This window comes from Nerophis ophidion, linkage group LG14, assembly GCF_033978795.1.
Source record: "Nerophis ophidion isolate RoL-2023_Sa linkage group LG14, RoL_Noph_v1.0, whole genome shotgun sequence".
NCBI lineage: Eukaryota > Metazoa > Chordata > Actinopteri > Syngnathiformes > Syngnathidae > Nerophis > Nerophis ophidion.
Window position 1 is genome coordinate 32,634,007 of NC_084624.1, and position 21,431 is coordinate 32,655,437.

Below are 21,431 nucleotides of genomic sequence, written 5' to 3' on the forward strand. Positions count from 1 at the left end.
CTGGTTTACACCCCCAGGTAGAAAATACAATAGGCTAATCAAATATAACCCTCGCAGGCAAAATACACCTTCAAAGAATAGGGTGAATGTAGACTATACTAGAAATGGTTATAATTAAATATTAGTGACAAAACACACTTTTTTTTTGCCAAGTAGCATCAACACAACACTTACTGATTCCAGTAACAGCTATAAAACACTATTGGATGACAATATTGCAATGGTTTTTTTAGGCGTCTTTAGTAATAGAGGAGTTTTACTGTATTATTGTTTCATTATAGACTGGCTAAGAAACAATAATAAATAAATAATTGGGCCTTGCCTACTTAAAACCTGGGGGTCCCACTATAAATGGTAAATGGGTTGTACTTGTATAGCACTTTTCTACCTTCAAGGTACTCAAAGCGCTTTTACACTACTTCCACATTTACCCATACACACACACATTCACACACTGATGGAGGGAGCTGCCATGCAAGGCGCTAACCAGCACCCATCAGGAGCAAGGGTGAAGTGTCTTGTTCAGGACACAACGGACGTGACGAGGTTGATACTAGGTCGGGATTGAACCAGGGACCCTCAGGTATATGATTATCCATCAGTCCAAATTCCAAAAGGGGAGTAGTTGTCCTTTATTTTAGTTATATTATCTATCAGTCCAAATTCCAAAAGGGGAGTAGTTGTACTTTATTTTAGTTATACTATACAGTGTTTGTTAGTAACTTGTTATACTTATGTGACGGTAATACCTCTTAAATGAGCAGACTCGACAAACACCACCCTGTTCCCTCCCTTTTGATTGTGTGTTTTCTTAGGTGACGTCAAAAGGTGAGGAGTTGTACTTTATTTTAGTTCTAATATGTAGTAAGAGAGTGTATTTATACTTTGTATGACAGCGAGGTAGAAAAATGCTTTTATAAGACATTGCCTGTATGTTATTCAAGGTTTTATGCGACAGTTTAAAGCAGGAATTAATTACAGTGTAACCTCAACTTAAGAGTGTCCCAAGTTACGAGTGTTTTGAGATAAGAGCTGTCTCCCAGCTGATTGTTATGCTTAAGTTGCAGGCAAAATTGGAAAAGCAAAGGTCACATAGAACCCCGTAATATGCGGTCTTATAGCATTACACTGCAAAAACTGAAATCTAAGTAAGATTAAATATCTCATTTAAGGGTGATATTTGCTTATTTTCTTTCTGATAAGATAATTATTCTCACAAAGCAGATTTTATGTTAGTGTTTTACTTGTTTTAAGTGTTTTGGTCCTAAATTATCTCAATAAGATATTACAGCTTGTTGCTGAGATTTTATAACCTATATTGAGTAAAACATGCTTGAAACTAGAATATCAACTGTTGCAAAGCTGTGTCATCAACACTCACAATTATAAAACTACTTTTTTAAAGTAATAATTTTATACTTCAAGCATGGAAAAAAAATCATGATTCATTGTCAAGATAATGGGACTAGCATTTACTTAATTTAAAAAATATTTTTCAACATATTGAGCAAAAAGGTCTAATTTTTTTCCCACCGAGAAAAGTGCACTTTTTATTAGTGAGAATATACTTATTTTAAGGTATTTTTGGGTTCATTGAGGTTAGCTAATTTTACTTGTTTTGGAAAGTCTTGACAAGCCAAAATTTCTTGTCCTATTGGCAGATAATTTAGCTTATTCTGAATAAAATACCCTTCATTTTTGTGTTTTTTTGTTTTTGTTTTTAATACTGACTTTTTGCAGGGTAGCTTATAGCAAAAGTATTTAATTACTTTTCCAGGCATGGGAAGGAAGAAAGTGCGTGTGAAGGACAGTGCTGAGGAGAAGTGAATAATAGTCATTGAATTAAAGAAATACATCATCAAAAAACATGTGTGTGTGTGTGTGGGGGGGGGGGGGGGTGTTGTACCAGGATGACAGCAATAATAATACTGAAATAAACTGCAACAAATAACAGTGCAATACATTTTCATAACATGGTCACTACTGCCTAGTTTCTCTTGTTATATTCTTATTTTTACTGTTATATTTTCATTCTTATTCTTGCTTTTTATTTTTATTTCTATTGTTATATTTTCTATTTTATTTCCATTTATAACCCCATTATTTACTTTTTACTTTTTTTTTTAAATGTGATCTCAATTTTGTACACTGCTGCTGGAATTTAAATTTTCCTGAGGGAAGTCTCCTGAAGGAATCAATAAAGTACTATCCATCTATCTACCTATCTATCTATCTATCTATCTATCTATCTATCTATCTATCTCTCTATCTATGTGTAGCCAACTTAGCGAAGCAGTTGGAGTGTTTCACTGCTCGTCTGCACCGTACTGAAGCAGAATGAGTCTGACCACAGCCAAGAATGTTAAAATAATATGTAAACAGCAGACAATTATCCATGAAAATAAGGATAAGCTGCTGATGGTGCCTTTAACTGAGAAGCAGCTGGAAGGAAGTCTACTCTCCAAGATAAATGCTGTATATTCATTATATTACTTCATAAAACCACTGTAGTTGTTAATACTACAATCTATTGTTTTGTTTTTATACAATATTATCTAAATGTGTGTTTTTTTCTTTTTAAAAGGCATGTTACATGTAAAAATTGTGCTGTTTTAGTGTGGGGGAAAGCACCAGATTCATTGATTTCAATTGATTTCAACGGGCAACGTTGATTGAAGATGCATCAGAGAACCAATAAAGCTTGTAAATTGTGGTACTACTGTAATTTATTTGACATCCTTTCCCAGGTTTGGATGTTCTACTGTATGTTGTAAAAAAAGTTGTACACCTGTGGCATGTGTTGATTTCCAGGGTAAAAAAATAAGGACACTGACCGTCTTTACATATGTTTAAAAAAAGAGTTTCACTAACCTGTATCCCCCCACACAGGTAAGTATTCATCTTGCTGAATGTCCAGCATGATCTCCAGGCCGTTACCCGTGCCTCCTTTCAGCGTGGTCAACAGAGGGTTGCCGTCTAATCCCGAGTTGAAAGTGTAGCATTTCCCGTAGCGTGTGTAGATCTGCATAAAAAAGAACAGTGAGTTAAGATTGGGGTTTACATTGCAGCAGGGTTTTTTTTTTTTAACCTTTTTGACAGTGGGGCCAAACTTTTCCAGTACAAATAGTAACACGGAATCAGTAATCTTACTCTTGATTTCAATCATATTCAATAATTATATTCTCCACAATTCTCCACCCGTGAGAATTGTGGAAAGCTTTAACATGGCTTTCCCCCAAAGAAGAAAAGTATGGGAAGAGAAGGTTCAGCATCAACACTGGAGAGCCACCGATTGCAGCAACTATTGTGACACAACGTCTGCGTTTTGTTCAGGAGACATCAAACGAATACACATAATAACAAAAGAAATAAACATGCTTTGAAAAAAACAGACTATTTTTTAATCTCAGTAAAACTAAAATAATGCAATTTGTTAATTAGTTATATGCGCTAAGTTGAAAAGCCAGCATCTGTGATGGTATGGGGGTGTATAAGTGCCCAAGGCATGGGTAATTTACACATCTGTGAAGGCCCCATTAATGCTGAAAGGTACATACAGGTTTTGGAGCAACATATGTTGTCATCCAAGCAACGTTATCATGGACGCCCCTGCTTATTTCAGCAAGACAATGTGTTACAACAGCGTGGTTTCATAGTAAAATAGTACGAGTACTAGATTGGCCTGCCTGTAGTCCAGTTGAAAATGTGTGGCGCATTATGAAGCGTAAAATACGACAACAGACACCACAGACTGTTGAACAACTTAAGCTGTACATCAAGCAAGAATGGGAAAGGTGTCTACTTGAAAAGCTTCAAAAATGTATGTCCTCAGTTCCCAAACGTTAACTGAGTGTTGTTAAAAGGAAAGGCCATGTAACACAGTGGTAAAAATGCCCTTGTGACAACTTTTTTGCAATGTGTTGCTTCCATTAAATTCTAAGGTAATGACTATTTGCAAAAAAAAAATAAGAAAATTCTCAGTTCAAATATTTCTCATATCTTGTCTTTGCAGTCTATTCATCCACCCATCCATCCATCCATTTCCTACCACTTATTCCCTTTGGGGGTCGCGGGGGGCGCTGGCGCCTATCTCAGCTACAATCGGGCGGAAGGCGGGGTACCCCCTGGACAAGTCGCCACCTCATCGCAGGGCCGCAGTCTATTCACTTGAATGTAAGTTGAAAAGGATTTGCAAATCATTGTATTCAGTTTTTATTGACGAATTACACAACGTGGGTGGTACGGGAGTTAGTTCATGTGCCTCACAATACGAAGGTCCTGGGTTCGATCCCCAGGCTGGGGGTCTGTCTGTGTGGAGTTTGCATGTTCTCCCCGTGACTGCGTGGGTTCCCTCCAGGTACTCCGGCTTCTTCCCACCTCCAGAGACATGCACCAGGGGATAGGTTGATTGGCAACACGAAATTGGCCCTAGTGTGTGAATGTGAGTGTGAATGTTGTCTGTCTATCTGTGTTGACCCTGCGATGAGGTGGCGACTTGTCCAGGGTGTACACAGCCTTCCGCCCGAATGCAGCTGAGATAGGCTCCAGCACCCCGCAACCCCGAGAGGGACAAGCGGTGAAAAATGGATGGATGGTAACAACAGAAGAGAACGTCAAATACAATTGCCACAAGTGGTGGAAAAGAGTATTACAACTGGGTACTGCTGCGGTGAAACACCGCATTACAGTATATCTCGGTATTTCATTGCATGTTGTAGATGATCAAAGCTGTAGAGAAAACCGTGCTTGCTTTTTACGTATCATTAAATGTCAGGAAATCCTAGCAGCAGCAGCTATCAATCTCAGGCCAATTTCGCTCCAAATTCCCCACGAGGAGCACTGTTTTGTCGTGATTACATAAAGAGGCGTCCGCGCTGAAGCTCAGCGGACACACAAACAAACTCGATTGGGTTTGTAAAAAGATATTCCGCTAACCTGAGCAATACGTGGCAGAGAAGCACGACACTCATCAAGGATTGATGTATCATTTCCATTTAAGGCTTTCTATCCACTAAATGTGTGTCTGTGTCAATTAATCCGACAGGCTTGCAAGGAATGTGTTAGCAGCTCTTGCATCACCACTTGTTCAGCTTTTTTGGGTGGAATACTCTTGTAACAATCCAACAAATATTTACATACAAATGTGAAAACTAATTACTACATGTTGCAATTCAAAACTCACTCTTCATTTTGAAATAATGTGAGCAGTTTGGATTTTGAATGCAGGGTTGAAGGCCCCGTTTACACTAAGTGTAAACGGGGCCAATAACACCTAACCTCATCCGTGTCCACACACAACAATGCCACCGTTTAAGACCCCCGCCCCGCTCCGTCCGCCGGCGCAACGCGATCTATACGCATATGTGGGGAAAATAAAAAAATAAAATAAAAACATTGTCCACCTATAGTCCCTGATGGGACCTCCAACCTCTCCAGTAGATGACTATACTTTACTGTGAAGTTGTTTTTTAAAACAGCTGTATTGTAAATATTTTGCTGTGCATTTTACATTTGTTGGCTGTGTTTTGTGTGCATTTTTTGTTTTCCTTTGAACAATATCAAGTGTTGTGGTATTTCAATGAACGAGAATCCAGTGTGCGTTGGGGCCCTATTGTAGTGACTCACACCTGTGTCATCATAAATTAATCAAATCTATAATCGACATGAGAAAGTAGACAATGCGATAAAGAACATTTTACAACTATTACAACAATTAATCTAGGGATCTAAATATATATACATACATATATATATATGTAAATATATATTTATACATACATACACACATATACATATATATAGATATACATATATACATATACATGTGTATATATACAGTGTATATATATATATATATATATATATATATATATATATATCAATATACATATACATGTATACATACATACATACATACATACATTTACATATAAAGTACGACCGATATATATATATATATATATATATATATATATATATATATATATATATATATATATATATATATACACACACACACACACACACGCACACACATATCCATCCATCCTTTTTCTACCACTTGTCCCTTTTGGGGTTGCAGGGGGTGCTGAATCCTATCTCAGCTGCATTTGGGCGGAAGGCGTTGTACACCCTGGACAAGTCGCCACCTCATCGCAGGGCCTATATATATATATATATATATATATATATATATATATATATATATATATATAAATATATATATATATATATGAAACCATTGTTGTGAGTTGACTCCGCCGTTGGGGTATTCTTTCTTGAGATGCGGCGTCAGGGGATAAGCTGGGTCATCCAAAATAAAAAAAGAGAGTGGATCTTCCTCCTCTGACCTTACACGCTGGTTTAGTGTGGCTGAAACGGGGCTTAGGCTAAATAATTATTCGTTGAAGGGGTTAAACAACTTAGTGTAGCCATGGCCTAATAAATCCAAGAGAGGGGTTACACATTTTGAGCTAAATCTGAATGAAGCGCTGACAATAATCAGGCATTTTAATGATAAGGAACCTGCATGCAGCTTTATTCGCCCTATTTTACATCTCAAACAATGTGGGTGTCCTGGCTGGTCCACATATAATAATAAGGCACTCATCTTCGTGATTTGGGGTCACCCAAATTGCACCCCTGTTATTCTTAATACAATCATTATACAGTACAACCATTGCACACTGTTGTTTTAACATGCTTCAAAACCAGACAGAGAAGGTGTAAAGGACAGCAACTGTACAATTAATCAGCCACACTTGCTTGCATCTCTCTTACGAGAACATTCAAGCCTTTTTCAGTATGTTTGAATGATTTCATTGTGGTGGAAACACTCAATGAAAATATTACCAGCTGTTTCTTACAAATGCCATCCATTTCCATCGCAGTCAGTTGTCAGTCAACCCAAATACATTTTTCTCTCCCAATGCTTCAATGTTTTAAATGCAAGAGGTTAAAATGTTACTTGGAACTACGGTAGCATGACTGACTATTGCAAGTTTGTGATCAAAACACTCCATATAGGCATTGTAATGATGCCATGACATCGATTCCACACCACCGTACAGTGAACCCACGACACACTGCATGTTTTGGCTTCTTTTTTTGGCTTTTTGCAACTAACTACTGAAGAAGGACCAGTCCCCTCAACAGGCGATAAAAACAAAATGGAGAACAGAACAAAACTATACATGTGATGTTACTAGATGTGAGCAATTTCCATTTTTTATTACGTTTTAAAGTGGCGAACTTATTTTCACACACAAGTAAGAATGAGGACTGCAGGAACTTCGTATTGCGTCTGCCTCACAATACGAAGTTCCTGCAGTCCTGGGTTCAAATCCAGGCTCGGGATCTTTCTGTGTGGAGTTTGCATGTTCTCCCCGTGAATGCGTGGGTTCCCTCCGGGTACTCCGGCTTCCCCCCACTTCCAAAGACATGCACCTGGGGATAGGTTGATTGGCAACACTAAATTGGCCCTAGTGTGTGAATGTGAGTGTGAATGTTGTTTGTCTATCTGTGTTGGCCTTGCGATGAAGGTGGCGACTTGTCCAGGGTGTACCCCGCCTTCCGCCCGATTGTAGCTGAGATAGGCGCCAGCGCCCCCCGCGACCCCAAAAGGGAATAAGCGGTAGAAAATGGATGGATGGAAGTAAGAATGAAAGTATGAAAGTTTTGTCATTTGTGATTTTAATAATAATAATAATAGATTTTATTTCTAAAGCACTTTACGTTGAGCAAACAACCTCAAAGTGCCACAGTGTAAAAATAGTAATAATAATAATAATAATGAAAAGATAATAAAAATAAATACAATATGAAACTAGAAACAGCCCAATAGCTAGAACCTGCATGCATATCTATAAAAAAGGCTTTTTCCAAAAGATGGGTTTTTAAGCCTTTTTTAAAAGCATCCACAGTCTGAGGTGCCCTCAGGTGGTCAGGGAGAGCGTTCCACAGACGGGGAGCAGCGGAGCAGAAAGCCCGGTCTCCCATAGTTCGTAGCTTTGTCTTTGGAGGTTGGAGGAAGTAGCAGAGGTGTCGTGTGGAGGATTTGGGGATGAGCAGTTCTTTGAGGTAGACGGGGGCTTTTCCATGGAGGCACAGGTGAGTTAGTTGGGAGATTTTGAATTCAATCCTGAGTGGAACAGGAAGCCAGTGAAGGGATTTGAGAGTTGTTGTGATGTGGTCATATTTCCGCACTCTCATCAGGATCCTCGCAGCACTATTTTGTATGTACTGCAGCTTCTGAATATTCTTGCTGGGGTTCCCGACAAGAAATGCGTTGCAGTAGTCGAGCCTTTTGGTTTTGATTAAAGTAATTAATTAACCTATTTTTCCAATAGACTGTCAAAAGAGTTGAAGTGTCACTGAAAACAGTGGCTATGATAAAACATAGATAGAATAGAATAGAAAATACTTTATTGATCCCTGGGGGAAATCAACACCACAGTTTGCTCACAATAGACAATAAATATTATACAGCATTATTCACATGTGAATAATATAAATATATTATACACATATTCTACATTTAAGTGCAGTCAAGAAGGAACATATGCATTATACAGTCTGATGGCTGTCGGTAAGAAGGAAATGACAGTATTTTTTTTGTTATTATTCTGTACATGTCACTTTTGAAAATTAGGATATTTTTATCTGAAAAAAAGATATTGACTTTACTCCGACGTCATATTGGTTGTCAAAATTGGTTGTCAAAATTGGGCTATCATGGACACAGCCATCAGCATTTTTCTATGCTATTCAGTCTCAAGATTTGATTGTGTGAGAATAAAATATTTTTTTTCCATCACTCATAGACACCAATAACCAAGATGAATGCACTTGGAGGTAAGAAAGAAACCTGGTGGAAAAATAGTGCTCATATTGATTTTAAGATACAGGTTAACAATGAAGAAGAGTTATCAAACAACTGTAGAGCAGTGAAGAAAATATGCATTTTACCGACATTAAACAGCATTTTATGTTGTGATTTTTCAAAAATTGTATGAAAGAAAGAGGTCATCTTCTATTGAGGATTGTATTCAGTGGCGGCTGCTTGTTTTTCATGTAGGGGAAGCTTCTTTTTTTTTTTTTTTTAGCTACTCTTTAAATATCATTTGGAGTATTGTAAAATTTTCCATATCAACAACGGAATGAAACTTGAAAAATGTCACTGATTCGCTCAATTCCCTGTTAATCAAAACGGATTCAGTCTCACACAGATCATCTAATCATCACGCGAAAGCGCAGCATCCAGGCCAGCTGAGGCCAAGCCCACTTTTTATTCATGTGACGCTTGGCTCGCATGAAAGTGATAGTAGTCATGAACCCAATATGCAAAAAAACGTGGGAGGCAGCCTGTAGGTAAAAATGTATTTATTCTCAGGCAAAACACAAGATAAAATCAGCTTGGAAGCTCTGGAGCACAGGGAAGGCTCTGCAATACAAAAGAACTAAACCGGCTACAAAGTAAACTTCTCAGAATGCTGGAGTAGCATACAAAAAGTGCAATGTCCCGACAACAGAAAGTAGCCACTGCTGAACTAAAATAGACTTCATTGTTCAGCCAGCGCTCAGGGACAGGATTAAAGTTGCTGCAGGGTAACCCACAGGAAACAGGAAACAACCAAAATAAGAGTTCTCCATAGGAACTAAACCATCAAACATAGAAAAACAGCAACAAACTCAAAAAAATATATGACCTGCAACCAACAAGTCTTGACAGTACCCCCTCCCTAAGGGATGGATTCTAGATGTCCACAGAAAAACAGAAGGAGGGTGGCTGTGACAGCAATCAGAGGGGACCTGGTTCAATCCCCACCTTCTACCATCCGAGTCACATCCGTTGTGTCCTTGAGCAAGACACTTCACCCTTGCTCCTGATAGGTCCTGGTTAGCGCTTAGCAAGGCATTTACCGCCATCAGTGTGTGAATGTGTGCGTGAATGGGTGGGTGAATGTGGAAATAGTGTCAAAGCCCTTTGAGTTCCTTAAAAATGTTGAAAAACGCTATACAAGTACAACCCATATATCAAAATCACGGGAGGTTGGAGGAAGGAATAGGTGTCCTTGAAGCCATTTGGGAACTGTCAGACGGCGGCGGCGGCGAATAGAATGCCGTCGCATCTGGCAAGGCGGGCATCCACAGAATGACCACATCCATGGCCGACGAGGAGAGAGATGTGAGCGGAGACAGGGTTCTAGCAGCCGTGAAGGTCCACGCCCAAGTCGAGCATGAGGTCGAGCTGGAGATCGAGCAAGATGCTGCGGATCCACTGGAGGTGGCATCAGACCCACCGGAGGCAGAACTGGAGGTGGCATTGGACCCACTGTAAGCAGAGCTTGAGGTACCATCGGTGGTGGACTCACTGGAGGTGGCGTCTGCGTTGGACACATTAGAGGCGGCGCTCAAATGTGCGTCTGTGGCGGACCCACTGGCAGTGGTGCTGAGCGATAGTAGGCTTGGGCGAACGTGGAACAGGAACTGGACCAATAAAAGGCTATAGCACACCCTTGATTTGACGTGGTGCAGCAAAAGGTAGTGCCGGAGCTTTGAGTCTACGAGGACCTAGAATAGGTGGCTCCAAAACCTTAAGCAGCATGGGTGCTGGAACCTGAGCTTCAAGAATCTGGGGTGGTGAGGTAGGCAGAGCTGGAGCTTCAAAAAGATGTGGAGTCGGTTCTGTCGCTTTGAAGACAGAGACTCAGTCTCAGCTAGCTCCATCGAGCTTGGACTGCAGTGGCTAATAGCCCTAGCCGAGAATAAGGAGGCAAAGTGGGAAATGACTTGACCACTGTTGGAGAGGAGAAGTCACGCACTTGATACACCAGAGTATTTATCCAATGACTGTCTAATTTGGCTGCACTGGAACCACCCACTCTACACTCCCCAATTGAAGTCAATGGATGCTTGGCTTTAACACTTTTTAAAGCACATTGACACGCTTAGCTTCAACTTTCTTAAATGCACTGTGACACTACCACAATGAATTTAGGAGGTCATGTCAGCTGTCATAAAAGTAGCTTATTCTAAACCAATTTTAGTCGGTGAAATGTTAAAATGTAAGTACATAATAGACCACTTATTTCTTTGGACTTTTTAGGGGAAGCTCAGCTTCCCTTTCAGTCTTAGAGCAAATGTCTTATAGTCAGGTCAATACGGTAAAGTTTATAGGCGGTAGGCCTCTGTTAAAACTTAGACGACTGCCAGAATAATTGTGTATATATTATCATCATAACTTTATGCTTAACGCCCGAGATTATAAAGTATTGTCAATTTGTGTTGAAGTGGTATTTCTGTATTTGTGCAGAACTAGCAATCCAAGAGATTGCTAGCCTCTTTGTATCAGTGTTTTGTTCAGACCCGGCCTGCTGACTGCCAAGGCCGAACATTGGGGTCCGGGACCAGACAAAGCAGAGACTGGGCGATAGCACCAAGTGTCAACATATTTACATTTTTGTATAATCATACATTGTGTCTAAAAGGAGTTGTCGAGTCTACCCCCTTCCCTTAGCGACAGTGATGTAATAAGGACTTTCCCAATAAATAGAGGAGGCAAGCGGGCCAAAATACGTGTCTCCTCATGAGCTAAATTAAACTCTGTCTCTGTATGATTCCTTGCTCCTTGTCTGATTAATAGATGTCATCAGTGTTTGAACTTGACAACGACCTACTCATATGGTTTTCTACACCAAAATTAATCTATTTATTCTTCTTCTTCTTCTCCAGATTTTGGCGCGCTCTACCTTCCACATTTTTTTCACCCGATTCAAACCGTTCCAACTTCAAACTGTTCAGCCTAATCGGGAATCGCAGGATTTTCCTTGACAAATTCCACAAATTCCCAGATTTCCCAGAATTCCAGGTTTTACGGGACATTTTTCCAATTTAAAATGACTTAGCCATTTTTAAAACATTTATTATTTCCAAATTTTTCCACCGATTCAAACCATTCTACCTTCAACACATTCCACCATTTTGGAAATTCAAACTCTACTCTTTTTCCAAGTCCAAAAAAATTCCAGGATTTTTCACAATTCCTGGTTTTCCAAAGCCCTATTTCCATCCTTTTTTCTGCCGATTATTCCTTCCACATTTTTCAACACATTTCAACCGTTGCACTCTCAAAACATTTCTGTTAATCAGGACAAAAAAGGAAGTTGTTTTTTGAACTGGAAAAATTCCCTAATACTATTTCTCAATTCAACATGTTATTAATTCAACATTTCTCAACCGATTTGAAAAATTCCAACACCAACCATATCAACTCATTTAGACTATTCAAGTTTTTTAACATTTTCAAAAAAATTAATGTTTTTCCCGAAATTCCCCAATTTTGGGGAAATTACAATTGAAATCAATGGGACATTCTTGAGCGTTCCACAACTCCCACATTTGTCATTCGATTCAAACCGTTCCAACTTAAAAATATTCAGCCTGTTTGGGAATTAAGTGCTTAACTTCAACAATTCTAAAAAAAATTCCCGGATTTGAGTTCAGCTTCAGCATTGGAGCATTCACACGCAATCCCTTCAGGAATTGTTTCATCTAGTTCTGTATTTATTTTGTGTAGAGTTCAGATTGGATTTTATTTGGTGCGCGGCATCGATTTGCTGTGAGCAGAGGACGTGAGAGTGGTGCGAAATTGCGCGCACTTCAGAGGGAACGTTGCTCATACCATCATGTTATCTCTTCATACATACTGTGCTGAAGTTCCTGGAGGTGCAGGTATCGCCGCGAAACCAGCACTGTAGCAGCATGTCATCCAGCTGGTGCCCGAGGCGACCCATCATCTCGGTGGTGTTAACGCGGTAACCGGCAGGCTGGGTGTAGTTGTTGAAGTCCAGCAGGCTGACTAAACCCTGTTTGTGGCTCTCCTTCAGGATGGCCAGACTCCTCTCCATCACCGTGTGGTTGGCGTACATAAGGTCTATCCAGTAGCCGCTGTGATACAGGTCCTCCCTGGTCAGACCGGACGCCCGGAAGACGTTCTTATTACAGAAGGTAACCGCGGGGAAGGACATGTTGTGAGCCCACACCATATAGATCTTGGTGACGGCAGGGTAGGACATCAGGTAGAGGACTCGGTTTCTGGACCAGGTGAGGAGGAGGGCGATGCAGAGGAAAAAGGCCATGATCCATGTCACACGCTGCAGTTTGGTTTTGTCCGGGGAGAAAATGAACTTCAACCCGTGGACTTTGGTCCTCATTATGAAACCCACTGTGATCTCCTTCAATGATTCTTTGGACGAGTTTGGGAGCGTGATGTCTTTGCCGCCGTCTTGTCCCACAGAGAGCGACTCACACATGGATGGCTTTAACATAATTTTCTGTTATTTAATAGCTACCCAACCTTACTTCTCCAATCTGACCAAAAAAACCTCCAAGCAGCGATAACGGGACCCTTTGTGTGCGGCGATCACATCAGAAATCGACGCTCCTCGGGAAGAGTAAAACTGACCTACATGAAATCATCAGTCCATCCTTGGAGGAATTTAGGCTACACAATAAAATCACCAGTCCATCCTTGGAGGAATTCAGGTGTAAGCAATGTTTTCACTCCCACAAGCACTTAAAAAAACAACAACAAAAAACAATCCCTTGTAGCTCACTCTCCAGTATCACAAAACACTCGCCGCCTTTCTCTTCTAGTGGCAAGGGAAACAAGAATCCTCCTTCCTTTTTTCCACAGAAGCTTCTTAAGAGCGTTGACTTGCAGCTCGCTGGAAGGAATAGAACGCTTGTTGCGCTCCACACACACTCTTTAAAGCGGGGAGAAATGAGGTGGAGCCATCGAATGAAAAGGTTCTCCTTCGGTGATGAAGCAGCCGACTTCCAAATGGATATACATCAATCAGTGGAAAAATAACTGCGGTAATAAAACTGTGAAGCAAAATTTATGATCCTTGTTATTAAATTAACTGCAGCTTGTTTTTAGATCAATATATATATATATATATATATATATATATATATATATATATATATATATATATATATATAGAAACTAGAGCATGAGAGAGAGAAAGATCTACAATAAGAAATGTTTAAGCTGTCTTTGAAAAAAAATACATGTGAATGTTAAGCAGGAAAACCTAATTACAAACCATGGCGGAACAGCTAATGAGAAAAATAACGGTTAAATCATAGTTTTTCTTAAACAACCACAAAGGACCGTATTTTCCGGACAATAAGGCACACTTAAAATCCTGTTTTTTCCTCCAAACCCAACATTGCGCCTTATGTACAGAATAATTCTGGTTTTGCTTACCGACCTCGAATCAATTTTATTTGGTACATGGTGTAATAAGTGTGACCAGTAGGTGGCAGTCAAACATAAGAGATATGTGTAGACTGCACTGTGATGGCAATATCACTCAAGTAAACAACACCAACTTCTTACATGTTACATTGAAAAAATAGAACTTTACACACGGCGCTCAAAAATCAATCAAAATGTTTTAGTACGACTTAGATAAGTTCCATTGAAAATTTAGAACATTACACACGGCGCTCAAAAATCGATCAACATGTTTTAGTACGATTTCGGTAAGCTATGAAGCTGCACCGCTTGATGTACTTCAACATATGAGCATTATTATAGTGTGTGTATAAGGTAAGACATTATCTAGCGTTTTGTTTCGCAATATTATGCAAAAGCTATTTTTCTTACCTTCTGGTACCTGCTGATTTGTATTTGGGATCTGCATAAGTCCTGAAAAATTGTGCGGGTCCGCCCTTGTAATCTGTGCCAAAACTGTAGTCGATTAGCTTCTTCTTTTTCTTTATCTTCTTGTTATGGGACATTCATCCTCCGCTGTTGCCATTTATAATATAAAGTAGGGTAAAATTGTTATATCTGTCAGTAAACTCGCCATGAAAGCGCTAAAACATACCGGTGTAGTGAGTTTACATTATTCACACAAGGAACTTTAGTTATTAGAGGGTTCCGGTCGGACTTTTTTTTCACGGACACATTTCCGGCGTTGTTGTTGTTTCCAGATGAGGATATGCTGCTGCGTTATTAATTTAAATAAAGTCGGAATGTCATTAAAACAGTTAGCTCCATCTTTTGATACTTCTTCCACTCCCATCCTTGCACGCTATACCGCTACAACAAAGATGACGGGGAGAAGACGCTGTCGAAGGTGAGCCAAGTAAATAAGACCGCCCACAAAAACGCCCACCCGGAAGCGACTGTCAGAAAGCGGTTTGAAGATGATCTGTGAAATATAATCTATGCAAAATTTTGATCAAAGAACCACCATTACATGTTATGTAGACCACAAGGAACTGTTTTCAATTTAGAAAAAATAATAATATGACTCCTTTAATGCACCCTATAATCCGGTGCGCCTTATATAACTAGACCATTCAGTGGCAGTGCACCTTAAAATCCAGTGCACCCTACGGTCCAGAAAATGTAGTATTCCAACTCACACACTATTATACTGTACAACAAGGCTGGTCAACTGGCGGCCCGGGAGCCAAATCCGGTTTGGGAATGACACCATACTGGCCCCCTGAGTTCAGTTCAAGGAGGCAAACATTTTTGCAGCAAACTCCTACAAACACTAGAGTTCTCCTGTTGAACTTGGACCACTATAAACACATTGGTAGATCCTGGCATGGACATTTTGGGGTCTAAACTTGTGAATTGCATAACTGAGGAGTTCCTTAAGGCACCACTTTAAGTCATTTCCTTTTTGACTGTGATTTAGAAAGTGATTTATGTAACTAAGATGTTGCTGCAGCTTGTTTACTTCAGATGCAGTTAGTACCATATTTTACGGACCATAGGGCGCACCGGATTATAAGGCACACTGTCGATGAATGGTCTATTTTTTTATATCTTTTCATATATAAGGCACACTGGATTATAGGGCGCATTATTACAGTATATATATATGTATATATATATATATATATATATATATATATATATATATATATATATATATATATGTATATATACATATATATACTGTATATATATATGTATATATATACATAAATATATATATATATATATACATAAATATATATATATACATACATATATATATACATATATATACATAAATATATATATATATACATACATATATATATATATATATATATACATATATATATATACATGCACACAAAAATAAAAATAAATGTATGCATGTATATATATATATATATATATATATATATACATGCATACATTTATTTTTATTTTTTTATTTTTTTATTCAAAACACTTCCTTGTGGCCTACAAGAAGAAAGAATAAGATTATCAAATGTGGTGTCCCCACTACAAGGGCACAAACGCACAATTTTTCATCATTTATGCAGATACAGATCAGCACATTATGCGGTGCGGCTTCAAACTTTTTGATAGATTTATGAGCGCCATATGTAATGTTTAATATTTTTAATGGAACATATAAAATGTTGGTGTTGTTTACTTGAGACATATTGCCATCATAGTGCAGTCTACATGTATCTTGTCTGCTTTAAATTGTTTAAATATTCTTCTTTGGTGTAATTTAAAAATAAAATGGTTTGATGGCTTTAACTTCAGGGGAAAGTCAGCAAAGCACCTATGAATCCAGCATAGGGCTCTGTCCCTGTCCCTTAAGTCAATTCACACGTCCTTATTTATTCTTATCACCATATGCTGGCTGGGTTTTGTAATGCAGCCTTGACAAATGGCACAAATCTAGTGTATATACAAAATATCTTAGAATAATGACGTTTTTGGGCTCGTTGTTATGCTGAAAAACAGAAATGCAGGCCCAAGGGAGGGACTGGTGCTGTGCTTCACAATGGCAAAATACATGTTGGAATTCATGTTTCCTCTCAATCAACCGCAGCTCCCCAGTGACGACTGCACTCATGCAACCCCAGACCATGACACTACTACCACCGTGCTTGACTCTTGGCGAAACACATATTACAAAACCCAGAACCAGTGAAGTTGGCAGGTTGTGTAAATCGTAAATAAAAACAGAATACAATGATTTGCAAATCCTATTCAACCGATATTCAATTAAATAGACTGCAAAGACAAGATACGAACGTTCGAACTGGAAAACTTTAATGTTGTTTTTTTCAAATATTGGCTCATTTGAAAAAAGCTGGCACAAGTGGCAAGAAAGACTGACAAAGTTGAGGAATGCTCATCAAACACTAATTTGGAAAATACCACACGTGAACAGGCTAATTGGGAAGAGGTGGGTGCCATGATTGGGTAAAAAAGCAGCCTTCATGAAATGCTCAGTCATTCACAAAAAAGAACTTGGCAAGAGTCACCACCTGATGAACAAAATTGTGAGCAAATTTTCAGTTTAAGAACAACATTTCTCAACGAGCTATTGCAAGGAATTTAGGGATATCACCATCTACGGTCCGTAATTTCATCAAAAGGTTTAGAGAATCTGGAGAAATCACTGCATATAAGTGGCAAGTCTGTGTGACCTGTCGAGCCCTCAGGCGGTACTGCATCAAAAATCGACATCAGTGCATAAAGGATATCACCACACAGGCTCAGGTACACTTCAGAAAACCACTGTCAGTAACTACAGTTGGTCGCTACATCTGTAAGTGCAAGTTAAAACTCTACTATGCAAAGCCAAAGCCATTAACCGACAACACCCAGAAACGCCGCCGGCTTTGAGCTCATCCAAGATGGACTGATGCAAAATTGGAAAAGTGTTCTATGGTCTAACAAGTCCACATTTCAAATTGTTTTGGGAAACTGTGGACGTTGTGTCCTCCGAAACAAAATGGAAAATAACCATCCGGACTGTTCTCGGTCCAAAGTTGAAAAGCCAGCATCTGTGATGGTATGGGGGTGTATTAGTGCCCAAGGCATGGGTAACTTACACATCTGTGAAGCCACCATTAATGCTGAAAGGTACATACAGCTTTTAGAGCAACATATGTTGCCATCCAAGCAACGTGATCATGGAAACCCCTGTTTATTTCAGCAAGACAATGCCAAGCCACGTGTTACAACAGCATGGCTTCATAGTCAAACCGTGTAGGTTCTAGACTGGCCTGCCTGTAGTCCAGACCTGTCTTTCTTTGAAAATGTGTGGTGCATTATGAAGCATCACATACGACAATGGAGACTCCGGACTGTTGAACAACTTAAGCTATACATCAAGCAAAAATGAGAAAGAATTCCACCTAAAAAGCTACAAAAATTGGTCTCCTTAGTTCCCAAACGTTAACTGAGTGTTGTTAAAAGGAAAGGCCATGTAACACAGTGGTAAAAATGCCCCTGTGCCAACTTGTTTGCAATGTTTTGCTGCCATTAAATTATAAGTTAATGATTATTTGCAAAAAAAAAATAAGCTTCTCAGTCCGAACATTAAATATCTTGTATTTGCAGTCTATATAATTGGATATCATTGTATTCTGTTTCAATTTACGAATTACACAACGTGCCAACTTCACTGGTTTTGGGTTTTGCACACCAACTATTTAGACCAGGGGTGCCCACACTTATTCTGCAGGCGAGCTACTTTTCAATTGACCAAATCGAGGGGATCTACCTCATTCATATATATTATTTATATTTATCTATTTATGAAAGAGACGATTTTGTTAACAAGTTAAATGTGTTTAATGATAATACAAGCATGTGTAACACATTTAAATGTCTTTCTTTCACGAAGACAAGAAAATAAGTTGGTGTATTACCTGATTCTGATCACTTGCATTGATTGGAATCAGACAGTAGTGATGATAACGCCCACATTTTTGAATGGAGGAGAAAAAAAGTCCTCCTTTCTGTACAATACCACATGAAATTGGTTCATTTTTGGCATCTTATTTATCCAGCTTCCATACACTTTACAAGAAAACATTGGCGCCCAATTCCGTAGCTTCCTTTATCGACATTCACGGCACCCGAAGGTCTTGTGAGATGACGCTGGCTGCTGCGAGATCATTATTAAGAAAAAATGACCGAGAGGAAGGCGAGAAACACTTTTTGTTTCAACAGCCGTAACTTGTGTCAAAACTCTAAAGGCCGACTGCACATTTCCTATCTTCACAATAAAAGTCCTGCTTCATGCTGCCTACGCTAACAAAATAAAGAGTCTCGGAAAACTGGCGTGCACGTTTGGTGGCTGCGGGATCAGGTCTCTGCTTTTTGCAGATGATGTGGTCCTGATGGCTTCATCTGGCCGGGATCTTCAGCTCTCACTGGATCGGTTCGCAGCCGAGTGTGAAGCGACCGGAATGAGAATCAGCACCTCCAAGTCCGAGTCCATGGTTCTCGCCCGTTAAAGGGTGGAGTGCCATCTCCGGGTTGGGGAGGAGACCTTGCCCCAAGTGGAGGAGTTCAAGTACCTAGGAGTCTTGTTCACGAGTGGGGGAAGAGTGGCTCGTGAGATCGACAGGCGGATCGGTGCGGCGTCTTCAGTATTGCGGACGTTTTACCGATCCGTTGTGGTGAAGAAGGAGCTGAGCCGGAAGGCAAAGCTCTAAATTTACCGGTCGGTCTACATTCCCATCCTCACTTATGGTCATGAGCTTTGGGTCATGACCGAAAGTATAAGATCACGGGTACAAGCGGCCGAAATTAGTTTCCTCCGCTGGGTGGCGGGGCTCTCCCTTAGAGATAGGGTGAGAAGCTCTGCCATCCGGGAGGAACTCAAAGTAAAGCCGCTGCTCCTTCACATCGAGAGGAGCCAGATGAGGTGGTTCGGGCATCTGGTTAGGATGCCACCTGAACGCCCCCCTAGGGAGGTGTTTAGGGCACGTCCAACTGGTAGGAGGCCACGGGGAAGACCCAGGACACGTTGGGAAGACTATGTCTCCCGGCTGGCCTGGGAACGCCTCGGGATCCCCCGGGAAGAGCTAGACGAAGTGGCTGGGGATAGGGAAGTCTGGGCTTCCCTGCTTAGGCTGCTGCCCCCGCGACCCGACCTCGGATAAGCGGAAGAAGATGGATGGATGGATTAATTATATACTGGAAGTTGTACACAGACTATTCTTAAGTGTCTCTATAAGTCTTATTGTTTCCTGGTATTGTCCCTTGAGAAAATATATGGTAAAAAAAAAAAATCCATGAATGCTTGAGGAAAAAAATGTCCTGACGCCATTAAAATTGAATATGTTGAGATCGTGTGTCATGAAACACATCGGAAATATCATATTCACCTGCTGTAGTGAGGACATATGACAATAGTCCCTTTTACACTGTTGGTAGAAGCAGGCATTTTCCCACCTTATTTCCAAGTTTGTACAAAAGGCAAATTAGGAGCATAAAGAAAAAGCGGCTCGCCACTGCCCGTGTGTAACGGAACATAATGGCGGGGGTGTAATGTTTCGCACGTTTGATTCCCTGTTGTGCTGAAGTCTGTTGCTGACTGGCGTGTGGTCTTTTGCTGTGTGAAAGCACACAAACTTTACAGGAGAGCTGTGTAAAAAGCAAATACATATAAATGCTGAGTGTTCCATTTTTTAGGTGAAAGATACATTTATTTGTTGTTATTCAAGAACACTGTGTAAAATACAACCTGTGCAGTGTCCACTCTATTCACTTTACTGACCCAGTTTATTGATTTGCTTTACACTGCCTTTCTTTGGGGGAAAATGTCGAGGAGAAATGACACGCCCTTAAAACGGACACAAGACACTCAATTGTGTGATACAACACGGAGAAAATGGCAGCCGTTCTCAGAAATCGTCCCTCATCAGCAGTTTGACTCATTGTGGTTATTGCTTACATAAGAGGTTTCCTGCATATAATGCAAAGTGATGGTAATCATCATAACTCCTGCTTTATACCCTTCAGCAGCTCCTATAGTGTCTGCACTGAAGCATTGCATGGGATCTCAGCTCCAAAAAATTAATTGTATGGAAACCAAATCAATGATGTTCCTCCAGTTAATCTGTTCCAGACACACAATGGTATCAACACAAACACACTTTATAGAGAATAAATGTAGTGTTACATGCAGAAATCGATGACCAACACATAAATGACTAATTAAACTGATAAATAAAGATTTATCACTTTTACCGTTTTTGAAGACTCCTGTTGAAGTAGACGGCGATGAGCGGAACGGGAGGAGGGGAGGGTGGAGCTACACGGACACAATTTTTTATGCGCTTGTCTTGAAATCAATAGTGTTTCTCAACTTCTTCATCAAAGTGCCTAAAATTTTTTCGGCCTCGTGGTTACTTATATTGCAGTCATATAAAAAAAATATTTTAAAAAAGCGTGAGATGGTATGCATAAACCGAAGCAGACTTTTGGTAAAAGTTTTCGTCAAAAACTGGGGTACCATTGTATGTATTCTTTTTTTTACTCTTAGACATATTCTTATTTTGGTTCTGTTCAAATAAAACAATTGTTTCCGCTTGGCGGCAGTAGAACATAGTAGTTATTCTTTTTTTCTGAGCTTTGGCTCTCTTGC

General features: G+C 39.8%; 2 protein-coding genes across 3 annotated transcripts in view; both read right to left on the minus strand.

Annotated features, from left to right (window-relative positions):
* LOC133568493 (acid-sensing ion channel 1C-like) overlaps positions 1–21,431 on the minus strand; it is a 194,286-nt gene that overhangs the window by 36,240 nt on the left and 136,615 nt on the right. For both annotated transcript variants that reach the window (XM_061920468.1, XM_061920467.1), the window contains exon 2: positions 2,872–3,022. In XM_061920468.1, the coding sequence (XP_061776452.1) occupies positions 2,872–3,022 (151 nt within the window). The remainder of the gene's footprint in view (positions 1–2,871; positions 3,023–21,431) is intronic.
* On the minus strand, positions 12,601–13,280 carry LOC133568494 (acid-sensing ion channel 1-like). Its single transcript, XM_061920469.1, has one exon. It carries the CDS (start codon positions 13,212–13,214, stop codon positions 12,690–12,692), a length of 525 nt encoding a protein of 174 aa, XP_061776453.1. The 5' UTR covers positions 13,215–13,280; the 3' UTR covers positions 12,601–12,689.